The 26,160-nt window shown below is 43.2% G+C and overlaps 1 protein-coding gene across 1 annotated transcript; it reads right to left on the bottom strand.

Annotated features, from left to right (window-relative positions):
* Positions 1–6,756: 6,756 nt before the first annotated feature.
* On the bottom strand, positions 6,757–17,772 carry mdh1b (malate dehydrogenase 1B, NAD (soluble)). The gene is made up of 9 exons (XM_007890602.2): positions 17,709–17,772; positions 15,629–15,741; positions 14,649–14,783; positions 13,289–13,431; positions 12,392–12,891; positions 11,743–11,884; positions 10,250–10,425; positions 9,600–9,739; positions 6,757–8,654 (listed from the first exon to the last, which is right to left on the bottom strand). Exons 1-9 carry the CDS (start codon positions 17,728–17,730, stop codon positions 8,295–8,297), a joined length of 1,731 nt encoding a protein of 576 aa, XP_007888793.1. The 5' UTR covers positions 17,731–17,772; the 3' UTR covers positions 6,757–8,294.
* Between the last annotated feature and the right edge of the window lie 8,388 nt (positions 17,773–26,160).

Here is a 26,160-nt window from a genome sequence, read left to right as displayed (position 1 = left end):
CCAAAAAATAAAGAGGTCGACAATTTCTAAATGCCTTTTTTAAGTTACAAAACTACTTAAAATAATATAGAATTTTTTTTATTGTATGTTATAATATAAATATGATATAGCATAATATTGGGCTCCTTTTTGGGTTAGTGTTGGGCTACAAATGTACTTGAATCTATTTTAATTTAAGGCACAAAAAAAATCTTCCATTTGGGAGGACTCCATTTGACTTTGGAGCTCCAAATGGATTGTCCCAGTGCTTTGGGACGTCCTCCCGACATGAAAGGCGCTCTATAAATGTAATTTTGTTGTTGTTGTTGACTCCTGTTTGGAGGACTCAGTGGGAGAACTCCTATAGGAGGACTCAGTGGGAGAACTCCTATAGGAGGACTCCTGGTTCGGATAACTTCTGTGGGAGGACTCCTTGTTAAGAACACTTCTCTGGAAGGACTCCTGATGGAAGGACTCCTGTGTGATGAGCTTGTTTAGGTCATAGCTATGTGTCGCTACTCTGTTGCAGAATATTTAATATGGATGCATCTCTCTAGAAGAGTGTGTGATTTCCTCTGTCGGTACTTCGTTGCAGAATACCATGCATACTTCATATTTTGGGGCTTAATTAAAGCATTTTTTAAATATAGCTCATCAATGATAGGAGGTCCTAGAAAAAAATAAGCCCATGACATTGCCCCATACAAGACCTGTCCGATGAAGTATAAATCAGGTCTCTAAGTCAATGGGTTCTTGGCGGGCAGATACACACACAGACACACAGACATTTCATCTTTATTAGTATAGATTTCCAGCAACTGCAGTATTTGAAGCCAATTATAACACTGCCATCTGCAGGTTGAACTCAGATAACTTGGCAGAGATCAGGAATCAAACCCAGGACCTTCCTCACTCAGTTTCACTCAAGTGGGGAACTTTTTATGCTCTGTTGCCTCCTCTCCTTATTCAGGTATACCTTTCTCTTGTATCTCGCATTGGGTTTTGAACTTAGAACCAACCCCGACTCAGGCCCTACATAAAGATACAAACTAAAACTGATGGATAAAACTAGAACCCTTCTGTGCTGTAATATTCTATAATTCTATGAACTACCCTTGATCACTCCAACATTACAAACTTCAAACCCATCTCAAACCTGCCCTTCCTGGCCAAAGTTTTGGAACACGTTGTTGCAAATCAACTTTGTTCACAACTCTCCCTCCACTCCCTATTCAAACCCCGCCAGTCCGGTTTTCGCCCAATCCACAGCACAGAGTCAGCGCTAGTCAAAGTATCAAATGATGTCCTCTCTCTCTGAGACCAGGGCTCCCTTTGCTTCCTGGTTCTCCTGGACCTCTCTGCTGCGTTCAACACAGTCGATCATGCCATCTTCCTCCACTGCCTCTCCTCCCTCATCCACTTTAGCAGGACTGGACTTTGATGGTGCGAGTCCTACTTAACAAACCGCCAACAATATATTTCATACATACATGCTTCCTCTCGGCGATGTCATCCGCAGAAATGGGATCAACTTCCACATGTATGCGGATGACACCCAAATCTACTTCTCCTCTAGCTGCGACTCCCAGTCCACTGATGTCCTGTCAGCTTGTGTGATGGACATCAAGGCCTGGATGAGCAAATTTCTTGCAGCTGAATGTTGGCAAGATGGAAGCCATACTCTTTGGCTCCCGGCAATGACTTCTCGCCTTCATGTGTGAATTCTTCAATTTCCCCGGGCTCTCACTCAGACTCACTGAACCCAGGCGTAACTTAGGCATAGGTTCAATCCCTAGCTTACCTTTCTACCACACATCTGTTCCCTGACCAGGATCACTTTTTTCCACTTCAGCCACACTGCCTGCCTCTGCCTGTACCTCATAACCAACTCAGCCAAAACCCTCGTCCATGCCTTTGTCACTTCCCAGCTGGACTATTCCAATGCCTTCCTCTCTGGTCTCCCCAGCTCTACTATACACAAAATTCAACTAATTAAAAACTCTGGCGCCTGGATACTCACCCACACAAAACTCTGTACCCCCATTGCACAAGCTCTTAACCGGCTCTACTGGCTCCCAATTACCGAACAGATCAATTTCAAGATCTTCACTCATTTTCAAATTCCTTCAGGCCCTTGCACCTCCCTACCCATCTGATCTGCTTAATCCCCACTCCACCCCTCCACTCGGGTGGCTCTGGCCGCCTGTTTGTCCCTCGTACCCTCGGCTCCACCATCGGTGTCCGTGCCTTCAGCCACTATGCCTCAAAATTCTGGAACACTCTCCCTCAATTCCTCCGCCTTGCCCTCTCACTCCCCACTTTCAAATCCCACCTAAAGATCTTCCTTTATGATAGTGCTAACTGTCACCTCCCCATGGCTTGTTGTCAGATTCCGCCACTGTCAAGCGCTCCAGGACTCTACCCCACGTAAAGGGCGCTATATAAATGTAAGTTGTTGATATACTGTAAAGTGTACTGACTGTGTATTTTGAGGGTGAAATGAGGCAGCCAATTGCAATGCCCCACCAACAGCCATGGAGTACTGTTGGCCAGGATACTGGGAGAGAAAAACTTCCTTCTGTTTTTGAATAGTGCCAGGGAATCTTTAAATTGCAACTCAATGCAGACGAGACCTCGGTTTAATCTGTCATCTGAAGGACGGCACCTGTGGTTGGCACTCGCCATTCACATACTCACATTGACAGAGCTTCTGTACCTCACGCAGCTTCAGAGCAGTCCTATACACTGCATGTTGGACCTGATTGAGAGCCTCTGGAGCAAAAAAGGGAAGGGTAATGTTCAGTGAACTAGATAGAGTAAAACACTGACCCTCATCTAAAGAGGAGCACTCTTCTGAATTGCCCCATTAATCTTATATGTTATCAAGCCTTCCCATTGGACACCATCACTTATTACACCCCCCCGGGTACAAGGAGTAGAAAGTCACTTGACCTTTATTTTGGACATCCTACTCATATCGATTATATGGGTATCACCTTGGCTGACACAGTACTCTCAAAATGCAGTTGGATGATTGGCATCATTTGGCATTCTGCCCATCAGAGGGCTGAAATGTGAATGGGCATTCAGATGTGGTTAACATATCATCTGACAATCGCTTTGAATGCCACATTTCATTTGGTGCCCTCACCAACTACTGAAGACAATGATCCATTACACACTGCAACTTTAAAAGAGAGTTTGTTCTTCCCCTTTTACCCCCTCCCCTCCTGAAGAAGTTGACCCTTGTTTGAGTATAGTTCTTATAGGCACTGTGTACCTTGCCAGAATTATCCTTCATGTTAGGTTAAATGGAAGGAGGTGTGCAGCGGTGTCCCCCAGGGATCGGTATTGGGACCACTGCTCTTTCTAATATATATTAATGATCTGGAGTTGGGCATAGAGAGCACTATTTCCAAGTTTGCAGATGATACAAAGTTAGGTAGGGTAGTAAATAGCGAGGAGGACTGTAACCAACTGCAAGCAGACATACACAGAATGGTGGAATGGGCTGACATGTGGCAGATGGATTTCAATGTGGATAAGTGTGAGGTGATACACTTAGGTAGGAAAAATGATAGGAAGCAATATAGACTTGGTAGCTCAATCTTAAGGGGGGTGAACGTACAGAGAGATCTGGGTGTTCAAGTAAGCGAATCATTAAAGGTAGCGGGTCAGGTAGATAAGGCAGTAAAAAAGGCATTTGGTGTACTGAGCTTTATTAGTTGGGGCATAGAGTATAAGAGTAAGGAGGTTATGGTTAATCTATACAAAACACTGGTTAGGCCTCAGCTGGAGTACTGCGTCCAGTTCTGGGCACCTTACTTCAGGAAGGACATTAAGGCACTGGAAAGGGTGCAGAGGAGATTCACGAGAATGATACCAGGAATGGGGAACCTTATGAGGACAGGCTGGAGAAGTTAGGACTTTTCCCATTAGAGTAGAGAAGGTTACGCGGGGACCTGATAGAGGTCTTCAAGATCATGAAAGGTTTCGACAGACTAGATAAGGAAAAGATGTTTCCGCTGGTAGGTGTGTCTGTGACCCGTGGTCAGTCTTAAGATATCTACCAAAAGAAGCAGAGGGGAGGTTAGAAGAAATTTTTTCACTCAGTGAGTTGTTTGAATTTGGAATGATCTGCCCTAAAGGGTAGTGAAGTCCAATTCGATAACAGCTTTTAAGAGAGAACTGGATAGGTATCTGGGGAAGACGGGTTTGCAGGGTTATGGGGAGAAAGCTGGTGACTGGGGTTAGTGAAAGTGACTTGCTCTGTCAAAGAGCCGGCACAGACTCGATGGGCCGAATGGCCTCCTTCTGTGCCGTAACATTCTATGAATCTATGAAATGTATCTATGAAATGTCTGTGGGGAATCATAGCCGACCTATTTCTGTTCTCATCCACACACATATGCTGTCCCTTATTGAAGCTGGGCTTATTGAACACTTAAAAGTTGTAAGGAGTAACAGAAACGTGCATTGGACTGAATCATATAAGATCCTGCCATAAGTAAATGAATTCCACAAGTGCAGAGTCAAAAGGTGAACTAAAAAATGTACAGATACATTGAAAACAAGCAAAAGCCCAAGTCCTAGCCGCACACCCTGAGGCACACCACAGTCACTGATGGAGTCCTACCCATTTTTTCTGGATCAAACTGTGACGGGTGCTCCCAATGTGTCCAAGGATTGATGGTACTGTGGAAGCAACAGGTGGAGATATAACTGATTTGAATACAACTGTGGATATTTTTAAAAGCTTCAATCTTGCAGACACTGGAAGAAATCCATCTCTGGTGCTCAGAATCAGTACAGAAAGAACTTGGACTTTAACAGCACCTTATTATGTTGAAACTTCTCAAAGCACTTTACATTAATTGTTGTGTTAAGTGTATTATAGGGAAATGTACTATCTAAAGCATTGGAAACAGTTGGGTCTAGAACATATAATGAAAGGTAGATACAAGTATTGATAACACAAATAGATAGAAATAGATTCACTTACTTAACATAAAAAGGTATTTCATTTTTATTGATAGCTCTCATTCGTACTCCATTTCTTTGTCCTAATAGAGACCATACATGTAACATTACTGAACACAAATTCATTCAATGCATGTCTTAAATATGATGCCTACAAACTCATCATTATACAACAACAACAAGATTACATTTGTATAGCGCCTTTCACGTCGGGAGGACGTCCCAAGGCGCTGGACAGAGTACAGCATTTCAGACCCGAACTGGGGTTGGTAGGGGTAAGGGAGGGGAGGGGAAGGGGGGTGGCCGATACCATCCTATCACCAGAGCTAATAGGGCTTGATGCCAATATTGCAGTCAGGAGCTGTATGGAATCAATGGTTCTGTGTCGGGCAGAGATAATAGGTGGGGGGAGAGTTACTATATTGATGAGCACAGCGATGACAATATGACCCGAATATCCCAGCAAAACAAAGGCATAAACCCCTTTGTCGAGTCGAGTCACAGTAGTTGTTCGCTACTAAGTTATCTTGTTTTAAAGGAACCTCATTCAACCACGAAACTGTGAAACGCTTTGGGACCTCATCCTTAAGTGTATCAAGTGAAAGGATTATTATTATATTAAGAAAAAAACACCTTTAAACAAATGTCAAATTGTAATTTCACTCGCGTGTCATTTTATTGTACGGTGTCACATTTCTTTTTTTGTTTTGTTTTGAAAAAAATGAACAGAACAGGGCTATATTGATTACAAAAAAATGTTCTATTTGTGAGACTCATGGCAACAATTGTGTCTGAATAAAAGAGTGGACTTACCAAACATTAGCCCTGCGTTTCTCTGTGGTCTTTTCTGCATATCTTCTTTTGAAGATCAATTAAAATTTACTTTTTAATTCGTCTGTTTCTAAGCGCTGGGCAGAAACCCCCACTCCCAGAGGCCCACTTCGGTCAAGTCCTTTTTAAAGTGGATCCTGTTGCTTGGATGAGACAGAAAACTCGCCCTCAATAATTCAACTCGTAACCCGAGCTGGCTGGGAAACAAACAGGCGGGGTTTAGAAGTTGCGATTCGAATTTTCCCTTTATGGAATAAAACTGGATAACGTCATAAGTGGGTTAAAAGTAGTCAACTGTGGATGGGAAAGTGGCCATGTTATTCCCCGGTTGCCACGGAAACACGCAAATGAGGTGCGCACTCCAGGGAGCAATTAACGCAGAGTCTGGAGCTCTGAGCAGACTCTCAATGTTATTATTTTAAAGGCAAAATTGTCAAGATAAATATATTCCACCCCCACCCCCCCACCCCTGAAAAAATATTAAAGATGTTGTAGGAATTGCACAGTTGCTTTGGGGGTTCTAATTTCTTCTGGAGGATTGTTGGCCAGGACACCGGGAAAAACTCTCTTCTCTTTTCGAAAAGGGTCATCATGGGATTCCTTAATGTCCACCTAAACAGACGCTGGGACCTTGGTTTAACATCTCATCTGAAGGATGGCACCTGCAATAATTATAGCACTGCCCCCAGCACTCCATTGGAGTATTAGCTTGATAATGGGCTTGAACCCACATTCTGATTAAGAGACAAGAGTGCTTCAGACTGAGCCGGAATGACCTCCATTACTTTAATGTTTGTGTATGTCTTGCACACAGATCTTATCACTTTATATTGACTGTCATTTTACACAGTATTTCCTGAATTGCATTAATGATCTTTTTGTGGCCATTTCTCACATTTCTGGCTAAAGCTGCTGTGTTTGTTCTGCGCTGGTGATAACTCGGCCATCAGAGATATGTAACACTCATTTTTGCAGTACAAACTTTTTATTATAACCAAGAACCAAATATACTGATCATGCGCACAAATCAATAACCTAACTTGATTGAAAATCTGGATTGAAGGTTTTCTCAATACCAAGACTCTTATTGAAAGTATGAGTATTGCCCTCACTGATAGAATACTTTCTGAAAATTCCTTTGAAAATAATTATCATTAAGGGTTAAGATCCTTTTGATTGTTTGGTTTCTGTTGGCTATTTTTCCAAAATTTTTCTTGCCACAACAATGTCGATGAAAAAATCTTCACCGGATATGTCAACAATCTTAATTCAACCCTGGCACAATCTTGAGGTCAGAGGAGCTGCTCCAAGCTACTACTCAGATGATGTTTTCCAAATTTCAATTGTTAAAAAGTCCCCCCCACACCCAAAATATCTGTTTGGAATAGAAAGGAAGAAAACATCAAACAAGAGGATGCTTAAAATGTCTCTGGAACCATGTGATTTTTTTCAAAAGAGATCTGATAGCAAGACTCATTTATTAAAAAGAATGTTCAGCGATTGGCAATAGAGGGAATAAACTTCTTTGCAGTTTATGTTACACAACAATTTGAGGAGTTGAAGATCAATAAGCAAGATTCATTCCTGCAATGAAAAACAAAGCACATGAACAGTGGACAGTGGTTGAAACAGTCAAATTTAATCCTGATCCAAGGATATTGGTGAGTTTGAAGTATTTCATTCTAATCTATTCCAACAAGTCCCAGTCATTCTCCCCTTCCATATGGTATATGCTATTCCAATTGGGATTTGTGTGTGTGTGGTGGAGGTGTTGGGGGAGCTTTTTAATAATGGGAATGCTGAAAACATCATCTGAGTAAACCAGAACTATGCAGTATTCAAATAGACAGGATTCAGTGCCCAATGTAGTGAAACCCCATGCAGTGGCAACTTTATACAACTTTAGAGCTCATTTTCCTCTGCTGTGAAGTTTCTTTTCCAGTATGTTACATTGGAAAAGGTGCACATTCAGTTTGCAATTATTTATAAGCGCATCCATTAATACTGCATTTGTCTTTTGGCACAGTTGAATGCACTTAAAGAGATAGTGTTATACATTTGAAGGTCAGAGTGGTTTGTTGACCTTTGGACCTGGAAGTGGTGGTGGTGGTGGGTGGAGGCAGAAGTATTTAGGATCCACCTTTCTTTGCCTTGAAGTGAACTTGTGTTGGGGTTGTGTTCTTTTAGATCCCAAGTCAAAAGATGGGAGTGATCATGATCCATCTTCCCTTTCATCTCTTACATGTCTCACTATGTAGGGGTATACTATGCAGTTCATGAGGGAAAAGTGATTAGAAGGAAAATGATTTTCCTAACTGCATATATTATATGATATGAAGGGGTAATGGGGATAAGGCAGGGCAGTGGGATTGAATGAATACATTGCTCTAAGAGCTGGTCCAGATTAAATGGGACAAATGGCCTCCGTCTGCGCTTTAAATTTCTATGATTCTATGGTGTGTGACCCAACTGCATAACAATAATATCTACATCTCTGGTTACTATTATTGCTTATCATCAACCGGAACCGATTCATCTTCCAAAGGAGGTTGTTCCTCTTCTGTGACGATGGGAACGGATTCCTCATTTTCTGATGGAGCTTCCTCCTCCTCGGGAACTATGGGAAACGATTCCTCAATTTCTGATAGAGGCTGTTCCTCTTCTGTGACTAAGGGAATGGATTCCTCAGTTTCCAATGGTAGCTCTTGATCTACTAAAAGTGTCGATTCCTTGTCTTCCAGTAGAAGTTCTTGATCCAATGTATCTACTGGAACCGATTCCTCATTTTCCAATTGCAAGTATTCGGGAAATGATTTGCTTTCTACTGGAGGTGGCGATGGGGGAATGTAGATTAACTTCTTCTCCTGTTGCAGGGATTCAAAAATGAAAAACACAAACAAAATTAGAAATACAAAAGAAAAAGTTAAATTGACCTGACAAATACCAGAACAGGCTTGCCTGTACAACACACGGAGGATGACAGCAGCAAAGGTCCCAATGCAGGAGACAATACAATTGACCCTTTAAAATAGTAACCAGAGCTTTTGGAACACAAATACCAATACTAATATAATAATCCTTGTATTTTGTACAGCACCTTTCATGTTGGGAGGACATTCCAAAGTACTTTACAGGATATACTGTAAAGTGGATTGACTGTGTATTTTGTGGGCGAGACAACGCAGCTAGTTTACACACTGCAATGTCCCCCAAAAAGCCATGGAGTGAATGCCCCAATTTATTTTGGTGGATTGTTGGCCAGGACACACTCCCTTCTCTTTTCGAATAATGCCATGGGATCTTCAACGTCCACCTGAACAGGCAGACTTGGTTATAGCTTTGGTTTCCGTTTCTCCCTCAGCTGAGTGGCCCCAACAACCCTCCCAGATTCAGAATCTCAGATTAGCGTTCTAAGGTCTGTACTCGACATAGTAAAACTTCTTGGTAGTGTTCACAAGCTCGATGCTCCTTCATCAGACATCAATTTGCTTTGCTGATGTGCACAAGAAGCCAATCTATTGACTTTGACTGCTAGTCCATCTTACCGTCCACTGGTTATTCAATGCAAGAAGCCAAAGTTAGCTGAGTGGAGTAGGTGAGCAGGAGTAGGGTAGAAGCTCAGAGAGGTAAGAAGTGCCGGGGAGTGCATATTTTATAGATGACCCTTATGATGTTGAAACATCTCAAAGAGTTTTTCTCTATAATTGAAGTGACTACATGCAGCAAACAGAAACAACTGTGCTGAAGAGTCCTCCAGCTAAAAGGAGTAAGAACAGATTTAAAATAAAAATCTACTGACAAGAATTTACCAATATCAGCTCTGAGGCAATCTTATTCAGCTTCTCCTTGGCCTCCTCGTTAATCTTAATCTGGGTCTGAACCACCCAATTACCACTGCAGAATCGGACTGGCATGGAGAAAATCACGTCTGGTGGAATACCAAACTGACCTGCCATAGAATCCAGAGGCAAAAGTCACAATGGGCTCTTCTCACTAAATGACACTTCACTAAGTGTTAGCCTGCCTCAATTTGCAGCACTAAACATATAAAAGGTAGTTAATTTTCCAAAGGGAGTAAGACAGTCAGGTCCCTTGGGTTATACGCACCAGTATTACCACTGCGGGAAGCAAGAGGACTGGTTGCACCGTGCACAGTGAAGGGGGGTCACACTGCAACCATGTTAGAAGCATGTTAAACATGTGCTATGACTAAATCTGAACTAACCCTCTGTCTTTCCTCCTGCGATCTGAATGTCAAAATAAAATCAAGCGCATAATCTGAAAGCCATTTAAATACCCACTCCATTTATTTTGTGCTGCGAACAGCTATGTCCTGGGGAATGGGAGAGTGGGGTTTGGAGACAGATTCAAATAAAAAGTAATACATGATCTGAGCATGATCTGCCTTTTGTCCAATTTACTGAAACATCAGCTACTGACGTTGACATAAATTGCTCACCTTCACTGATCACCCCCAGCGACAAAATTTCCCCTGGCGGAGAGTCATGGTACCAAGAATGTAACACACTGACTAGCTGACAAGCAGTAGAAATACCAAGGGGATGTTTATATCGTCTTTCAATTAATGATTTGCGTTCATACACCATTGGCAGGAATTCCTTCTCGATCCACTGACTGTCAGCAAAGAGAGGGAGAGGAAATAAACCAGATGATGCACTGTACTAGGTCCAAAGATGTATTATCTGTTAGTCTGTTTTGGTTCTTGTGATGTGATAGTCTCCTCGCCAACAAAGAGGCTGTTTGGACATTACACAAGCGGTGAAGTAACAACCGAGTTACAGCCCATTTAATAGCTGGAGAGATTCATCCTGTCATAAGGTTGGTTATTACATTTTCTACTTACAAATCTTACTAGTACAAACCTAGTATTTACTTTTAACTAAAAGGAAAGAAATTTCAATGGGTATTTTTCAGTTCAAAATAATCAAATGAAACTGCTCTCTGATCTCCTTGTGTACTTGCAAAGTCAACAGAAGAAGAAATCGCAAGAGGAGTTACAGGTCAAGATTTGTCCTTTGGCTGAGTTGATCTCATCCCTCTGGAATATCCACTCTTCCGCTGTCCCGTTACAGAGGTATGCCACTCTGCCCCTACTCTCTGGAACTCCATCCTGCAGTCCCGCTGCCTCGCCCCCTCCCTTGCCACCTTCAAGACCCATCTCAAGACCATCCTGTTTGATCTCCCTGCTTCTGTCCATGCCCTCCACCCTCCCCGACCCCCAGCTCGGGTCCAAAACTCTGGCTGTCCAGCACTTTGGGACATTCTCCCAACGTGAAAGGTGCTATACAAATATATTTTTGTTGTTGTAATCCAAAATGGTCAAGCTGACTTGCAGGAATGCCACTTTGATGTGAACTAATTCCAATTATGGGAGTTTATCAGCTGCTTCCCTTGACCACCCCTCTCTTCCCCCTCCCCCTTCTCTCCACTCTCTCTCCACCCTCCCCTCCCCACTCTCTCCACCCTCCTCTCTCTCTTCACCCATCCTCCCCTCTCTTCCCCCACCCTCCCCTCTCTCTTCCCCCACCCTCCCACTCTCTCTCCCCCCTTCCCTCTCTCTCTCCCCTCCTTCCACCCTCCCTCCCCCTCTGCTCCTCCCTCCCCCCACTACCCTCCTCCACCACCTCTCCCCTCCTCCCGCCCCCCCTCCCCTCATTAGGCTTGAGGATAAGCCAAACAGTTAACCTGGAACATCGCTAAACAGCTAGTTACATAATGGGACTGGCAGGAGCCCAGAAAGAAAGCAGATAATTCCCTTCTCAAATCAGGAAGACAAAATATAGGGAAAAGCACAAGATTTTGCAGAAAAGTGTAACTAAAATAACATAATGATATTTCTTTTAAAACATGAAATATTACACTTTTTCCCAGATTGGCTGCAGCTTATCGTGCAAGCCAACTGATATCCACCAAGCTCTGTCTGAACCATACCGATCATGCAGCACCTCCAGAACAGGACGCGAGTAGGTAGGTGGTCCCCAAGTAGCACTCTCGAATCGATGGACACGTGCCCTATTCAAATCAATGAAGATAGTTCTACTTATATTTCCCCAAACGGTTATATTGGAAATATCTGCAAAGAGAAATTAGAGAAAAAAAATAAAAGGTTTAGCAGCTTTTGCCATCAATAAACAAACCTGATAAGTTCATTATGTTACAGCAACGTAATAGTTCTGTTAATTTAAATTCCTCCACTGAAGAAGGAGCAAGCAAGGAGGGAAAGTGGGTGGGGGGGGGGATGGTGGTTAAGGAAAAGGTAACCAAAATAAGAATAATTCTTGCATTTGAAATAGCGCCTTATCACTTTGTCAAGACTTCCCAAAGTGCTTCCAGGATATACTGTAAAGAGGATTGACTCTGTATTTTGTGGGCAAATGCATGGTCAAAGAGATAGTTTTGTTCACAAGAATTCTGAAGGGAAGGAAAGAGGGAGCCAGGAGAAGGATTTTGAGAGGTTGTTCCCGACAGCAGAGAATTACTAACTATCTACCTCCTTAGCCTTCAAACACTCAATACTAATGTGTTAAACAGACAGATAGAAACTGAGGAAAAATAGGTAGTGATTGAGAGAAATACACACCTAATGGAGTCACATCCAGTTTCCTGGCCAATAGTGACCTGGCTTCTCCCTCGAGCCGAGATGCGACTGCAACAAAATTGTAACGTGGGACAGATGGTGCATTCTGCATGATGAAGTAGGTTTTCAGATTCACAATGCTGTTACCAGCCACAAGCACTCGCACACTGGGCTTTGCAGACCTTTCGATCAGACGGCCGTAATATTTGCAGCGTTCAGCCAGCTCTTCGTGGCGCTCTTCGATGGGCTGTCTGCTGTCGTTATCAATGTCATCGAGAATGATGATGAGTTGTGCATTGACAAAAGCTCCTTTGAGGTTGTAATGCATTGTAATTTTACGGACCAGGGGCCAGGCCATATCAAATATCTCCAAACAAAAGCCGTGCAATATATTCCCTGAGTCACTGATATCCAACAGATTTATACTGATCTCAGTATACTCACCAAGAAGATTCCCACTTACTAAGGTAGGTATCACATTCATGACAGTAGGATTTAATGCTCTAAAAGGAGACCAAGAACACCATGTAAATGAACTGTGACAAAATGAATTCCAATTTGATGCTGGTGGCTGGTACCATAGATGTGACCAGAGAAGTAGGTTTTAAATTGGGATTTGAAGACAGATGAAGAGGGGGTGAGGCGAAGGGATAGAGGCAGAGTTCCTGAGTTTAGGGGCATAATGACTGAAGACTTGGCCTTCAATTGTGGCACCATAGGGGAGGGGGCAGAGGAGTTGCGTATGAGGAGATCAGAGAGATAGGGAGGTGCTAGGTATTTGTGAGTCAGTGAAACAGTAATGATGATGAGAAACCAATGTATCAGAGAAGACAATAGTGTAATAGTGGAAATTACTTCTAGTCAAATAGTAGATTATGAAGAAAGATATCCCACGCTTACCCTGTAATCCAAATTTCATATGGCTTAATCAGAAGCTTGTTATATGCCTCTTCTTCCATCAACTCTTGTTTAGTCTTTAGGTTCTCCTCTGCAATGTTTAACATGCGCTGAGTATTCATATCTGCAGTCAGCCCATAATAACCCTGAAGGTAAAACAACCAGTTTGGGTTAAATAAACAAACAAGCAAATAATTAATCCTTGCATTTAATGTGGCACCTTTCACAACAGGAAAACTCTTCAAAGTGTTTCATAGGATATACTGAAAAGTGTAGTAACTGTAAAGTGTATGTTGTAGGTGAACGCAACAAACGATTTGCACATATCAATGTCCCACAAACAGCCATAAGCGAGCGACCAATTTTATCTGGGGAATTGTTGGCCAGGACACCAGGAAAAACTCACTTCTCTTTTCGAATAGTGCCATGGGATATTTAACGTTCACCTGAACAGGCTGACAGGCTTGGTTTAACATCTAATCCAAAGTACGCACCTCCAACATTGCAGGGCACCCCCAGAGTAATGCAACAGGTGACTTTTGCTTTTATAAGTGGGACTGGCCAACAGATACCCATTTGTTAAAGTTCACTGACATCCTAATTGACTCATTCACTTTGTGGCTGTGTGTGGAATGTTGCTGTATATTAACAGGCTCCCAGGCTTGTCAACAAATCTGTGAAGTACTTTGTGATATTTCAACATTATAGGTGCTATATCAAATGCAACAATTCTTAACATTATTTATAATAAGATTTGAACCAAATAAAAATGGTTATTCAATTCATGGTTGTTTTGTGGGACATTGCTGTGTGTAATTTGGCTGCTATATTCACTGCTAAAATACACAGTCGCACTGCTTACAATACAGTATGCCCTATCAAGCGCTTTGAGGCATCTTCCCAACATGAAAGGCGCTAATTCAAATGCAAGGATTATAATTATTATTTATTTAACAGAAACAATCTGTTAATAAATCGCTAAATACAGGCATCTTTTGGAACAGGCTTCCTCTGCTTTAAGGTTCACATTGTAGGTTCACAAATCAAATCAGAATCAAGGATAAGACTGGATCCTTTGTCAATAATTTTTCAAGTCTCCTCTAAAGTTGCAATTTCTAAATTGGGGAACTGTCATCAGGTAGACAAAGAGTATTAAATAAATTTTGCAATGTATTTCCAATTTGGAGATGGGCCCCCATGTTAAGGGTATAATTGTTGTAAGCCCTACCCTATATTTCACCCACAAAATATACAGTCAATTCACTTTACAGTATGTTCTGTGAGGCACTTTGAGACATCTCAACGATGTGATAAAGCACAATATCAAATGCAAGAATTGATATATTTATATTATTATTATTACCTGGGCATAATCCAGAAAATCATTAAATCCACCCAGCAGTATTCCCTTTCCTCCACGGTTCACCAACTCTCGCCACACAATAGGGGACGTCTTGTGCTTCCAGCCATTCGTCAAACATATATTCTGAAGCCATTGCTGTTGAAACACAAATGTGTGCACAGTACTTTGTTGCAAAAGTCAAATAAAGTCAATTGTTGCCAGGGCCTTGGTTGTACAGAACATAGTGCTGAACATTGAGCTTCTAGTGCTTCATACATTCCCCATTCTCTATCAAAGGCCTCAGCACTGCATTCTTTGTCAATCCATAACACAGTTTAACTTCAAGAGCTCCTTTATTTCAACCATACCCTTCAACACTCTACCTAGTCCCTTTTCCAGAATCCTTTTATGCTTCCTGCTTGCTTCTCATTGGGAGGACAATGGCTATGCGGAGAGAGCAGGGGATTGAATTGGATAGCTCTTTTCAAAGAGCTGGCACAGTCACGACAGGCCAAATGGCCTCCTTCTGTGCTGAATGATTTTCTGATTCTATGATTCATTGGTCAATGTCCAATTGCCAATTTAGCCTTTAAGCAATATGCAACAAGCATCAAGCAGTCATTCTCCAATCAGGTCACAAGATCATGGGCACTTCAGACCATTTGATTTCATACTTCAGGATATCCATCAAACCATCCTCCCATCTCAGTAATTTCATATTTTTTAATACCCTTTCTTCCCAAGTATCTATCTGTCTCCCTTTTAAACATCATAATTGCAGCAAGTATTTTCTCCACGTTGATTTCCTAGTATCTGAAGAGACTTCTTATTTAAAATCTTTGACCAAGCCTCCACACTACTCAGCTTGTTGTGCCTCTGTGTATCCTGTCTTACAATAACTGAACCAATAACTATCCTTCAACAAAGCACAAATATGGGTCTGTATGTAAGCTGATCTACTCCTTTCTTAAGTTGTAGTATGCTCTCAAAACTGAACTGACCTCCCAGTCTTGAGGGAGTTGCATAATTTTATGGATTTTGAAGTCCGGCAAGTTTTTTGCAAGATAATCTGCCACAAATTCTGCTTTGGCGAAATAAGGGCAGTCTGCGGAACCTGCAAACATCAGAGCAAAAACAAAATGTATGTTATTATTTATATTTCTTTCCTTTCATTGCCTGTATCAACATGGTTGAAGCAAACAACATTGGCATATTTAAGAGAAAGCTTAATATATATATGAGGGAGAAGGGAATAGAGAGGTTATAGGTGAAGGGAATAGGTGAGGTGGAGTATAAAGAGCGTTGTGAGAATGTGAAATTTATTTCCGAAAACTGTGGTTGTAGCAGAAAGTATCAATGTACCTAAGAGAGGGAAAAGGAAAGTATCAATAGGAAGTGATGGGTGCTCGTGTGGAGTACACAGACAACTAGAATGTGCAATCCTATAGCTCAGTGGTTAGAGCACTCGCCTCGCAAGCAAGAGACCTGGGTTTGATTCCCGGCAAAAACATTGGGCAAGTTTTCTTACTTTCACACATCTCTGTTTACTTAGCAGTAAGTAGGAACCCGGTTTTTAGTCAATTAGCGGGTCATTTTTCCAGGGATAATAATTCCTTCGAAGGGAAAAAAATAATTTGGTCACGCAATCCACTGTTTGTGGGATACTTCAGTGCACAATTGGCTGCCGTGTTTCACCCACAAAATATACAGTCAATTCACTTTACAGTATATTCTGTGAAGCGCTTTGAGACGTCTCGAAGACGTGATAAGGCACCATATTAAATGCAAGGATTATTATTACATTCCAGGTAAACAAAGTCAAGGCCCCAGTGTTGTTCTCCCTCAGTCCCTGTAGCGTTCTACATTAATAATAATAATAATAATAATAATAATCCTTGCATTTGATATAGCGCTTTTCACGTCGGGAGGACGTCCCAAAGCGCTTCACAGAACACACTGTAAAGTCAATTGACTGTATATTTGTGGGTGAACGCGGCAGCCAATTGCGCACAGCAATGTCCCACAAACAGTCGTAGATTGAAAATGACCAATTTAATTATTGTTTTTAGTTTTGGAGGGATTATTATTAGGCTCTGTGTGTGTGGAGTAAGGAAACTTGCCCAAGGTTTCGCCCTCTGCCTGGAATTGAACTCAGGTCTCTCACTTGCAAAGCGAGTGCTCTAACCACTGAGCTACAGGACTCCACATTAACCCTTTCCTCACACCATTTTCCGGCAGGGACGCCATGGGCTTAATGGGCTTTTGTGCCATAACTCTCTATGGTTCTATGTTCAATGCAGGCTGCCACTCTTGTTCATGTACAAATAAACACAGAGCCGCTGTCACAAGCAATGGGTAACTGTAATGCAAGGCTTGGCTCCGTAACAGCCAGCGTTGCCTGATTCTTGAAGTGAAGAAGGCGCACGTACACCCCCTTCTATCTCCTCATTACAATTATTACTTACTTATAACAATATAATTATAATAATTACAATAAGCAATTATCCTTCTCCACTCAGGGCACCGAGACCCTTATTCACGCATTCATCACGTCCAGGCTCGAATACGCTAACTCCCTGCTGCTGAAACTTCCCAACTCTTCCCCCCCACAAATTGCAGATTATTTGGAACTCCGCAGCTCGTGTCCTCTCCTGCACTGAATTCGATGAACCGGTCACCCCCTCCCTCGCCCGCGCCGGCTGCACTGGATCACATGCCTCAGATCCAGTTCAAGCTCCTCAGGATCAGGCACTCCAGCCCTCTTAATGCCAACCCCCAGCTCGGGCGCACGCCCTTCACTGTCCAGCGCCTTGGGACCAACCATCCTTCTGATGTGAAAGCCGCTTTCTAAAGGCAATTTTGTTGTGATTGTCGTCGCTGTCGTTGTTGTTGCCGTTACTGTAACATTACAAGGCAGCAGTGGGGTTGGGAAGATTACATAAAAAGTTAACCTTCCCCATTTCGGGCGGGTTTTCCGGGCAGTTAATTGTGTCTGAGCGTTTGATACTCCTCTCCCCCGCTCGGTGCCCGCTGTTTGCTCGGCGGCTGTGTGCGAAGGCTGCAGCACCGAGGTCAACCCACCTGCCAACACGAACTTGGCCATCTTGGTTACCCGTCGCTAGGCAACGGCTGCGCCCGGACCCACAATGCCGGTGCACCAACAGCAACCGCGGGGTCCGCGCGCCTATTCCTTCCGCCCGCAGTAAACGCTGCCACCTGCTAACAGCCAACGTTGCCCGATCGGGTGGGGTTTCACGCCCAATTGGGCGGGGTGTTGTTGTGCTGCGCGGGTCCCTCATTTTTTATTTTTAAATTTAAAACCAGCAAACGTTCCCCCCCTCCCCCCTCCCCCGGGTTGAATATCTTATCTTACCACAGTTTCAGAAGCACTCATCTCGAATGGGCGCTCTGCCATCCGTTATTAACCACACATAACATTGGGCTACTTTGGGGCTAGTTGTGGCTTGACTTTGGGCTATAAACGTATTTTATTTTCTGGAACTCTTGCTTATAGCTCAGGGAGTAAAGTGGGCTGAGGGTCTCGGGGCCCCATTTCTTTCCACGTTGGTGCGAGATTTCTTTTCACGAGCAGTGAACATGTTTTGTCATCAGGTCTCCGTGGCAACGCCCTCACCTCTGGGTCCGAAGGTTATGGGTTCAAGCCCCACGTCGGGACTTGACCTCACGGTGTCTTAAGATGATACTCCAATCCAGCGCTGGGGGTGTTATCGAAGGCGTCATCCTTCGCATGAGATGTTAACTCGAGGTCCCCCCATTGCCTGTTCAGTTGGACGTGAAAGGTCCAGTGGCACTGTTCGAAATAAGAAGGCGGGAGTTGACCGTAAGGCAGAGGAAGGACTTCAGGTACAATCTGAAGATGGGGATATTATAAATTGAATTGACTTGTATATTTTGTGGGCAAAACGCAGAAGCCAATTGTGCGCAGCAGTGTCCCACAAACAATTGTGGATTTGGTGACCAAATTTTTTATTTTTTATTAGGGATTATTACCCCCAGAAAGCGATCCGCCAACCGACTAACAACCAGGTTCCTATTTACCGTTAGGTAAATAGACGTGTGTGAAGTAAGAAAATAAGGAAGTAAGGAATCGACTTCGATACACTCGCTTGCAAGATGAGCGCGCTACACAATGGGACTAGTCTACTATTTCTGCTGCCACCACCATTGGTAGGAGTCCTAGTTACATAAGCTATTGTGACTAACCGCCCTTGAGCAGGGTGCAGTACAATGTGTGTCACGTTCTCTGCGGTGTTATTGCATGAGGTTGCTGAGAAGACACTTTATTTTGTGGTTCAGCCCCGGGTAACAGACCTTTATCTCAAAACATTGTCAGGAAGTGTTTTCAGTGCTGATAGAAATGGCAGCTTCAGCTACTCTGAAACTGGTTTCAGTGCTTAGTTTCCACTGTGTTTGCAGAAATAATATATTCCTCAAACCTGAATTAATACCCCCCATCACGCATTTCTCCCCCAAACTCCAATCTCCCTCCCTCTGTACCCATCTCTTCCCTGCCATCTCCCCAACACACCCATCTACCCCACCAATCTCTTCCCCCCCGCAACACCCCACCAGCACTGGATTCCAAACACATGAATTCCCAAGTGTAGGTGACATGCATGGAACTCTGAATCTGATTTGGGTACTCTTCACCATGGCTGATTGATTTCTGCATATCCTCTGGTCCCAATTCTTGGGTTACGATACCTGGGATCCTCCTGTCTCCACTATTCAAAGTGTTTTTAAACATCCTTCAACTTTTGTCCAGACTATAAAGTCCAAAATTCACTAACATTTTCTCATAGCGCTGAGAACCAGTCTTTTAGGTTATTCACACATCCTAACCCTTCATAATAATAATTCTTGCATTTGATATTGCATCTGATAATGTCGTCGAGACATCTCAATGAGCTTCACAAAATACACTGTAAATTGGAATGATTGTATTTTGTGGGTGAAATACAGCCAGAATTCTGAAGAGCAATGTCCCACAAACAGCCATGAAAATTATAATCCTTGCATTTGGTATAGTGCCTCTTCAGGCCAGGAGGGCATCTCAAAGGGTTTCGCAGGATATACAGTGAAATGGAGTAACTGTGTTTATAGGTGAAGGCCGCAGCCCAATTGCATTTAGCAATGTCCCACAAACAGCTATGAAGTGAATGACCAATTGTATTTGGGGGATTGTTGGCCAGCACACTGGAAGAAACTCTCTTCAATTTTAAGACATGCCATGGGATCTTTAATATCCACCTGAATAGGCAGATGGGACCTCAGTTTAATGTCTAATCTCACAATTGAGTGCTAGTCTAGACCGAGGTTAAGTCCCAATCTGGGGCTTGAACCCACAACCTTCTGACTCATGGACTACCAACTGAGCCAGACTGACACACAAAGGGTTTTTAAGCACTTTGAGATGTCCTCCCAAAATGAAAACACGATATAAATGTAAATTGTGTTGCATATTGTATTGTACTTTCTGAAGATGATGTGAAAGTCATGTTTATTTTACTTAAACGATGAAAATTTCTAGATATATTATTTTCTCATTTCCTTCCTCTGCACAAGTCATTTCCTCAGTGCCCTCGAGTAGAAATAATCCGAATTGCAGTCTCAACATGGAGATTTTTGAGATGCTGGTCAGAGGGCACAGACGGTAGGGGAACCTCTGTCTGTTTTCTCATCCTTCTCTCTCTGCTTGAAGCAGATAATTTTGCTGAAACGTATCTGGTGGGGGGAGGAAGGGGATATTTCCCCCTTGCAGTCCAGTAGCTCAGTGGTTAGAGCACTCGCCTTACAAGCGACATGGATTCGATTCAGGCAGGGTGAAACCTTAAACAAGTCTCCTTACTCCACACACCTCTGCTTACCTAGCAGTAAGTAGGAACCCGGTTGTTAGTCGATTGGCGGATCGCTTTCCAAGGGTAATAATCCCTTCAGAATAAATAAATAATAATAATTTGGTCACTCAATCCACGATTGTTTGTGGGACACTGCTGTGCGCAATTGGCTGCCGCATGTTGTCCACAAAATATACAGTCACTTCACTTTACAGTATATTCTGCGAAGTGCTTTGAAACGTCTCAAAGATGGGATAAGGCGCTATATCAAATGCAATCAAATCAAATGCAAGTATTATTATTATCCTTGACTGTTCAGCGACTTGGGATGTCCTCCCGACTTGAAAGGTGATTTACAAATGTAATTTTGTATTGTATTGTATCATTGTTACCCAGGATCTTTTTTCTTCAGTCAGTCAAGCCAAACTACAGTACTGAGAGTTCCACCTATGTGTAGAAATTAAAAATTTCCCTTTGTCTGGAATGCAGTGCATTCTCTTTCTTTCTCTCTCCCTCTCTCTCCTTGGAGAGAACGCATGCTGCTCACCTAATCCCGGAATGTATTAGGCGCAGGTTCACAAGAGGCTTGAGGACCCCAGAATGTGCGATGGGGTAAATGATGCTCAGTATGTGGCCACTTGGACAAGGTGCTGGAAAGCATTGGACTCCGCTGAGCCATCTCCCAGCACGAGTCGGTGCTTTTGAGAGAGGGTAAAATTGTCAGGTGTGAGTGGGTGGGGGGGAATTGAAAGAAGATTCAATATCAATGAAACCATGAATCGAAATGAGCGCAGATTGTTCGATGACGTCTTTGCCACTTGTAGAGCACGAGATTAGTGTCAGAGTTCGCTGGAAATGGTTCTTGCCTGAATTGCGGCCAATGCGGCAGGGCAGGTAGGGAGTAGGGGGGAAAAGATGGTTGAGGTGTGCCAGTAAATGGTTGTGAAGGACGAAGTCAGCAGTGAAACCTTTGGTGTACTGGTTAGCGGCCAAATGGAAGGAGGTACCTTGAGCATGATGGTGCAAGGGAAAGACTGAGCAATCACTAACCTTTCAACACCACAGACTAGTACAATAGAGCTTGCTACAATTCTAAATGTGCTGACGATAGCAAAGCCATCAACTTTGATCTCAGGATGTGACATTTGATGCAATTGGAGGTGACGTCAACCCTCGATGTGTAAGGTTGATAACAGACCTCATGTTTTCAACCCCATTGTGCGATTACTCCTTTTGTGAACTTAATTTTAATCCTTATCAAAAAATTAGTCGCTGGGTGGAAACAAAAAACTCGAAGAACTTTGAATTTTCAGTTTCTGCTCATCGACCAAGAGAAATTGCATTGAAAGCTCTGTCGCTCTTCATTGAGTTAAGGAAAGCAAGAGAAACGGTTGTGATGTGTCTGGTGTTCGGGATTCTTCTGTAAAAAGTAAAATAAATTGAATGCATTTTTTAAATTAAGTTTGTATTTGTGTGAAAATCAATATTGATACATTAAAAGCAGCTTGGCTCTGTTGGTACCACTCTTGCCTCTGGGTCAGAAGGTTCCAGCCTAGCATCCGGAGGCTCACTAATGCAGTGCTGGAGGATGACCCATTGTCAAATGAGATGTTAAACCAAGGTAGTCAAACATTGGGTCCAATTCTCTATTTCAGTCCACTCTGGCATGGTGGGTGGGAAAAATGGCCACCAGAAATTGGCTGCCAGAAAATATGGCTACCATCTGGATCCTAGCCAAGGTCTCAAAGTGTGTTTGAGATGCTTTAAGACGTCTCAAAGACGTGATAAGGCACTCTATCACATTCAAGTTTTATTAGTATTATTATAATTATAATTAGCAACCAAATTCGGCCAAATTGACCAGGATCTCCATAATGGTCTTTATCACTGCTGCTTATTGTCAGCACTGTTCAGTCACAACTCAGCCTGGCCATTTCCTTGAGGGAGGCTTCAGCCTATTGATTTCAACACTTGGTTGTTTCATCAATAAGAAGGGACAGAGGAGAAATACCATCTGGCTCTAGATTTACTCTCATACTATCATTATTTTTTATGCAGTATTTCAAAGTGCCCAGAATTTAGCAAATTCTTAAATTACAAGCTTGATTTTCACTTCTTGGTTTCTGTTTGTTTCCTGTACAGGATACTGGCTTCAGAGCTAAGACTGAATTCAACACTTCACCAAAATCTGGGTACGCCAAAATGTTATATAAACAGAGTAAATCTAAACCCAGGTAGTAACCATATATTTGTAGATAGTTGATATTTACTTGTTTCCATTTATACTTGAACTACGTATAGGGAATTGGATAGGTACAGAAAAATTGGCAGGGCTATGGTATAAGAGCAGAGGAGTGGGACTAGTTGGTAGTTCTTTCAAAGAGCTGGCACAGTTGCAATGGGCTGAGTGGCCTCCTTCTGTGCTCCAAGATTTTATGATTCTATGTGAGTTCAAGGTCCTAATAGAGGCTGGTTATTATCATAGTGTTGGTCGTGATTTTATGGACTTCACTGGGGACAAGGATTTTTCCCACTTGGCTCCTGCAAGCCAAAGCCCTCATGGGCAGGGTGAAGCTAGCTGGACAAGCAGTGGGAAGCTTACCAGACAGTGCTTTCATTGCCAAGCTACACAGTTTTAGATGGTTAAACTGAAGAAAGTTCCAGATTTCCACTACCCTTTGTGTGAAAAATGCTCGCTGATTTCACTCCTAAATGTCCTAGTTCAAAGATTATGCCACCTGGTTCTGAATTCCCCCCCACCCCAGACAATAGTTTCTCAATATTATTTACTTCCAATACCCCAACCACAAAAANCCCACAAAAAAACCTGGTTCACTTCCCAAGATCCTTTTATACTTCCTGCTTCTATTTCCTTGCCTGTTTCTTAATCGCCATTTAACTTTTTAAAGCAATATTGTAAGGTCAGCAAGGATCCAGGAGTAATTGCCAGAGTGAAAGACAAACTGTAAACTGAAAACTTGCCACTGCAGTTCACATGTTAACCACTGCATTGTTCACCAACACAATCTATGTGGCAAAAACTGTGACAATGGAATCTGTGATGGATGTCACAGTGAGTGCAGTAGACATCATCTGTGCTCAGGGATTTAATCAATGCCAGTTACCAGTGGTCTGAAAGAACTAAACAGTCAGTAAGGAACTACTATACTATTCAGAAGGTCACTGGTTGAGCCTGGTGCAGTTTTTAAACATTTTCGCACACTCATGTTAAGTACGAGTCTGTTTAGTTTCCAACCCAGTGTCTACATCATTCCTAAATTGTTCTGCAATTGTAATAAAAGTAATACTCTTGTGTTCTGCATTGTTTTTAAAATTAAATCTCAATTAATAATTAAGTATTAATTGTACTAAGGGATGGGTATTCATAGAGTGATGAGATTGGATTCTTCTTTATCTAAATCAATCTTGTGATCTTGTGAGGTTTCAGTTTGGCTCAGTTTGTTTGCCTCTTGCCTCTGAATTATTTGAGATCAAATAAGACTCTGAATTAGAAGGTTGTGCACTACAATAACAACAACAAAAACAACAAAATTACATTTGTATAGAGCCTTTCACGTCAGGAGGATGTCCCAAAGCACTGGACAATCAGACAATCTTGTCGTCTCCTGCACAAGGATCTGGGACCCTATCATCCCTGTTCTTGCCTAGCTCCACTGGCTCCCCATTCCTCAGAAAATTGAGTACAAAACCCTCGTTTTTACCTTCAAGGCCTTCCATGGTCTTGCTCCCTCCTACCTCTCCAACCTCATAACCCCATATCAGCCTGTCCACTCACTTCGCTTGGTGGACTCCTACCTGCGTCAGGTCCCCCCTCACTTCCTGCCCCACCATTGGCGGATGGGCATTCAGCATCTCTGTCCCCACACTCTGGAACTCTATCCCCCAATCCCTCCAACTCACCCCCTCTCTTGCCTCCTTCAAGTCCCGTTTGAAGACCTTCCTCTTCGATAGTGCCTTTAGCCACCCTGCTGTGCGCAATTGGCTGCCGCGTTTCATCCACAAAATATACAATCAATTCACTTTACAATATATCCTGTGAAGTGCTTTAGACGTCTTAATGACATGATAAGGCGCTGTAAAAAAATGCAAAGATTATTAATATTATACAATACAAAATTACATTAGGATAGCACCTTTCATGTCAGTGATATCAGCAGTGACCTGATGACCTGGAAGTCGGCTGTTTATCACAGTTGGCTGAGATGTTGGACCCAATCTATAATGGGGTATTTTTCTGTTGTGAACTGGGTGGGGTGCAGTTGGTGCTTTTATGTTTGTTTCCAGACCTATCTGCCAATGTGAGTGATCCAGTGAGTGAGCTGCAAACTCAGGGACTGGCATTCAGAAATGCTCGTCTCCAACACAATGTCAAACTGCCCGACTCAATTGGCTCCCTATCCTTCAGAGTATCCAGTTCAAGATCCTGGTCCTCACATACAAAGCCTCCATGGCCTCGCCCCACCCTACCTCTGCGACCACCTAACCCCCTACCCACCCGCCCGCTCCCTCCGCTCAGCCGGCTTTGGCCTGCTCCACATCTCCTGACCCACCCGCCCCACCATTGGTGGGAAAGCCTTCAGCCACTCTGCCCCCAACCTCTGAAATTCCATTCCCCAGTCACTCCACCTCACCCTTTCGTTAGCCTCCTTCAAGTCCCACCTCAAGACCCTCCTCTTCGACCATGCCATCGGCCACCCCCCTTCCCCTCCCCTCCCTTCCCCTGCCCGACCCCAGCTCGGGTCTGAAATGCTGTACTCTGTCCAGCGCCTTGGGATGTCCTCCCGAAGTGAAAGGCGCTATACAAATGTAATCTTGTTGTTGTTGTTGAACAACACTGAGGATCAGAGGAATGGGGGTTCACCAGTACTGTTCATATCACAGGTAGTCCTCTCGCTTGTTGATGATCGCTTCCTTGACTTTCTTCCCACACTCCCTCCCCCCACACCCCACTAGGGTCTTTCCACTCACTGATTCTTTGCAGACATTTAACCATTATTTCAACCTCTTGCAAGCGAGAGGACCCGGGTTTGATTCACAGGCAAGGCAAAACCTTAGGCAAGTTTCCTTATTCCACACGCATCTGTTTACCTAGCAGTAAGTAGGAACCCGGTTGTTAGTCATTGGCAGATTGCTTTTCAGGGGTAATAATCCCTCCCAAAAAACAAATTTTGTCTCTCAACCCACGACTGTTTATGGGACACTGCTGCGTGCAATTAGCTGCCGCATTTTGCCACAAAATACACAGTCAATCCACTTTACAATATATTCTGTGAAGCGCTTTGAAACGTCTCAACAATGTGATAAGGCGCTATAACCATGCAAGAATTGTTATATAATATTATAATCTTGAAAGGACAGGATTTCAACCTAGGACCTTCTGGATCTAAGTCTAGTCCTCAGCTTATTGAAGGGATGCCCTGTGTGTGGGGGGAGGGGGTGGTGGCAATGACCGGAGGTGGGTAGGGGGAACCCTGGTGCGAGGAGGCATGTTTCGGAGGAATGCTCTGGGGGGTATGTGTGGGACTCCAGACCAGGGGAATGTGTGGGGAATGCCGGGGTGGGAGGTATTGGTGGGGGGTGCCTGGGGGCTAAAAGTATTGGGGAGATACCCAGCAAGTGAGTCTCAGCATCATGAAGTAATATAAAGCAAATTA

The sequence above is a fragment of the Callorhinchus milii genome, unplaced genomic scaffold (assembly GCF_018977255.1).
Source record: "Callorhinchus milii isolate IMCB2004 unplaced genomic scaffold, IMCB_Cmil_1.0 Scaffold6, whole genome shotgun sequence".
Classification (NCBI taxonomy): domain Eukaryota; kingdom Metazoa; phylum Chordata; class Chondrichthyes; order Chimaeriformes; family Callorhinchidae; genus Callorhinchus; species Callorhinchus milii.
Note: the sequence above shows the minus strand (reverse complement) of the source record. Positions and strands in the feature narration are given on the sequence as shown.